Source organism: Atta cephalotes, assembly GCF_000143395.1.
Source record: "Atta cephalotes unplaced genomic scaffold scaffold00005, whole genome shotgun sequence".
Taxonomy (NCBI): domain Eukaryota; kingdom Metazoa; phylum Arthropoda; class Insecta; order Hymenoptera; family Formicidae; genus Atta; species Atta cephalotes.
The window spans coordinates 2,718,786-2,722,435 of record NW_012130069.1 but is presented as its reverse complement, the minus strand read 5'-3'; the positions used below and the strand labels follow the sequence as shown (position 1 = coordinate 2,722,435).

The window sequence follows — 3,650 nt, the reverse complement described above, 5'->3', positions numbered from 1 at the left end:
TGTGTGCTCTCGTGCAGTGATCATGTCCAATTCAAAACATGCGTCAGAAAGAAAAACACCCGAAGAACATATCGATTACTGTTTACAATTTAATCGATGGTTTCTCAAACCAATCGGTGCGTGGCCACAAATAAATGCACCGAATCTAGGGTGCAAAATCATGATATTACTGCAAATTTTTATTTGTTCAAGCATAATAGCTGTCACAACGATACCATGTATCTTGTATACGTTATTTGAAGCAGAGAATATTCAACAAAAACTGAGTACCATAACACCATTGCTCAACAGATTTATTAGCTCGATGCATTACTGGGTGTTGCTAAAGCGCAGTGTTGATATTCACAAATTAATACGACATATGGAGACCGACTGGAATCTTGTGCAAAGGATCGGCGAACGTGAAGTGATGCTACAACATGCCAAGTTTGGCCGTTTCGTTACTATAATTTGTGGGATAATGATGCAGGGCGGTTGCCTATTATTCGGCTTAGGGCAATCAATGAGAACTGCTACTATCACCATCGGCAATGAGACTTTTACAACGCATCCGATGACGTGTCCGATTTACAGCAAAATCATCGATACCAGATTTACTCCTCTAAATGAAATCGCGATAGTTCTGCAAAACGTGATAATATTAATATTAAGTTTCTGTACTGCTGGTGGTTGCAGTCTAGCTGCTGCCTTCGCGATACATGCTTGTGGTCAGTTAAACGTGCTGTACACGTGGCTACATGAATTAGTTGAAAACCAAACGAAGAAAAATGATAAAGCTGAACAAAAACTGGCTGCTATCGTAGAACATCACCTAAGAATATTGAGGTATTTCAAAATAGACACTCGAAAAAAACATACATATTTCCTAATACTCTATAAAAAAGTTCTAAATTATCAGTTAAATTAATAATTAATCATTTAAAGATTAGAGGTTTACATTAAAATTGAGATAAATTTATTTTCTTCTTTTTATGGATTACTAATAAGGAATTTATTATCAATTATATTCATGAAAGATATACCTAATCAGTTTAATATATGTATGACTTATTCATAAAAAAACTGAACTGTTATACACATTTATATGTTTCAGTTTTATATCACAACTAGAAAGTATTATGCATAAACCAGCTTTTGTGGAATTAATAGGATGCACGACAATAATGTGCTTGTTAGGATATTATATTGTTACGGTACGCTATAGATATGAGGAAATGCAAATTTTATTTTACACAAATAAATATCACTTATTTACGAAAAATCAAAAATCGTTACTATTACAAAATGTGTATTAAAAACGATAAATTATATAATAAAGCTCATATATTAAATTTTATATTGTAAAAAATATATTGTATCCGTATTAAAATAGATTGTTGACAAGAAATTATGTTGGATTTTTTACACATAAATGTGTTAATTTAATATGAAACGCATTAAATTTGAACATTTTGTGTTAAATTGACATTCAACAATTATTAATATTAAACAAATAATAAATACAATTCACAATAGAATGGTGAACATATAACATAAACATAACATAAAAACGTAACGTATAAAAACATAACATAACGTAATGAAAACGTAATTTAAGATAAATAAATAAAATTTATGAATTAATGCTACATATTATGTTAATATTATTATTCTAGAAATATACCTTCGAAATTTGTTTTAAAATTGTATTTTATTTCAAAATGTTTTTTTGTTTTAATTTTTTACATAATATTACTTTTTCATATAATACGTGTTACATTTACAAAAATTTGTGTGAATCATTGGCCTAAAATATATGAAATTTAGTAATTTTCTTCTGCATAGATTTGGGAAACACTTGATATGACAAAACTAATATCTTACCTTTTTCCATATTTATCAATGAGTTTCAATATTTTTATATTCTGCTACATCGGAGGAATTGTCACAGAACAGGTATTACATGGAGATCCAAAATATTCTGAAACAAAAAAATCATGTTTTAATATTTTCTTAATAATATAGTCAATATTTTAAGAAAAGCAGAGAGTGTAATACTACATATTGAAAAAAATTTTTAAATTACAATTTTTTAATGAAATTGTCTCATTTGTAACAAATTTAATTATTTCTATTTTCTTTCATGTGATATTAATTTAAATTATGAAATTGTTACTCATACAAAATTTTATGTTAAATTAGTGCAAACTTGTCGGAGAAATGGCATATATGACTGATTGGTATAATCTACACCACACAACTGCACGTGGTCTCATTCTGATTATTGCCCGATCGAATAACGTAGTTAAGATCACAGCGGGAAAATTATTTCATTTATCCATCGCTACTTTTGGTGACGTAAGTAGTGCTGATTTTTCACCGAGATTCGTCTTATTAATAAAAAGTTAATAAATTTCATTTCCCTTATACGTTATTAACTGCAAATTAGGATCATCTTATAAGAACTGAATAATTGATTTTAAACTATTCGTTTGATAAAATATTAACAAATTATATAATATTTTTTAAATTTCAAATGATGATTTTATGAGAACTGCACTTTAATTAAATTATGTACATAACATCCATGCATACAATTTTATATTCGTGTTTATAATTTAATACTTCAAATGTTAATAACTCTATATACCTAAATTTGTAATTTATGAAATGTGATATATATCACTTTTGTTTTCTACAAAAACAAGTATCTTGTTGTTCCAGGTAATTAAAACATCGTTCATATATTGCAATTTTTTTGCGAACACTGACTATGTAAAAGTTATATGAAATATAAATATAAAGAAATATAAATTTAAAAATATATAAATTATATATTTTATATAGAAAGTATTGGTATAGTCTGAAAATAATATTAAATTGTTGCACTGAAATAAGAAATCACTGACCTCACACTAAGAAAAAAATATAGTTAATTTTAATAAATATTTAATTCAATACTGCCAACTAAACATTTATTTTACAGAAAGTAAATATTTGTTCAATAAAAAAAATTATTATTAAATCAAATTAACATTACTTGTATCAAATAAATAAATCTTTATATTTAATATATTTAGATGACAGTATTCAACTAAACATTTATTAAAATTGACTATATTTTTTTTCAGTGCAGAATTATTAATATAGCGAGATTTTCAGGAATCGATTATTATCATTTTGCTCCCTCCGAGCATGTATAAATTCTCTAAAATTATATAATTAATAAAATTAATATAATTTTGGGCTTATATTCTTATAATATATTATTAAAAAAAATATTAAATGTTATTCATATACATACAAACCCTTTCTCTCTCTCTCTCTCTCTCTCTCTCTCTCTCTCTCTCTCTCTCTCTCTCTCTCCCCCTCTCTAAAGAAAATATGTATAATAATCAAATATATATAATATGTATAATTACCCAAGTAATTATATGATTATGTGTAAAATATGGAAAAATTCCAAAAAGAATAATATCCTATACATATACCATATGGGATATCTACGCGCGCAGCAAAAGCAATAATAAAGAACATCAATGATTAAGTGATCAAAACTGACAATACGAGTCATTAATATAACTTCAATGACACAGCCTATAATATATATATATATATATATATAATATATATATATAATATTTATAATTTACAATTTTTTTCATGATGTT

At 26.1% G+C, this 3,650-nt stretch overlaps 1 protein-coding gene across 1 annotated transcript; it reads left to right on the top strand.

Moving 5' to 3' along the window:
- Nucleotides 1-547: 547 nt before the first annotated feature.
- LOC105626294 lies at nt 548-1,387 on the top strand. Its single transcript, XM_012207596.1, has 2 exons — nt 548-825; nt 1,094-1,387. Exons 1-2 carry the CDS (start codon nt 554-556, stop codon nt 1,293-1,295), a joined length of 474 nt encoding a protein of 157 aa, XP_012062986.1. The 5' UTR covers nt 548-553; the 3' UTR covers nt 1,296-1,387.
- Nucleotides 1,388-3,650: the final 2,263 nt, after the last annotated feature.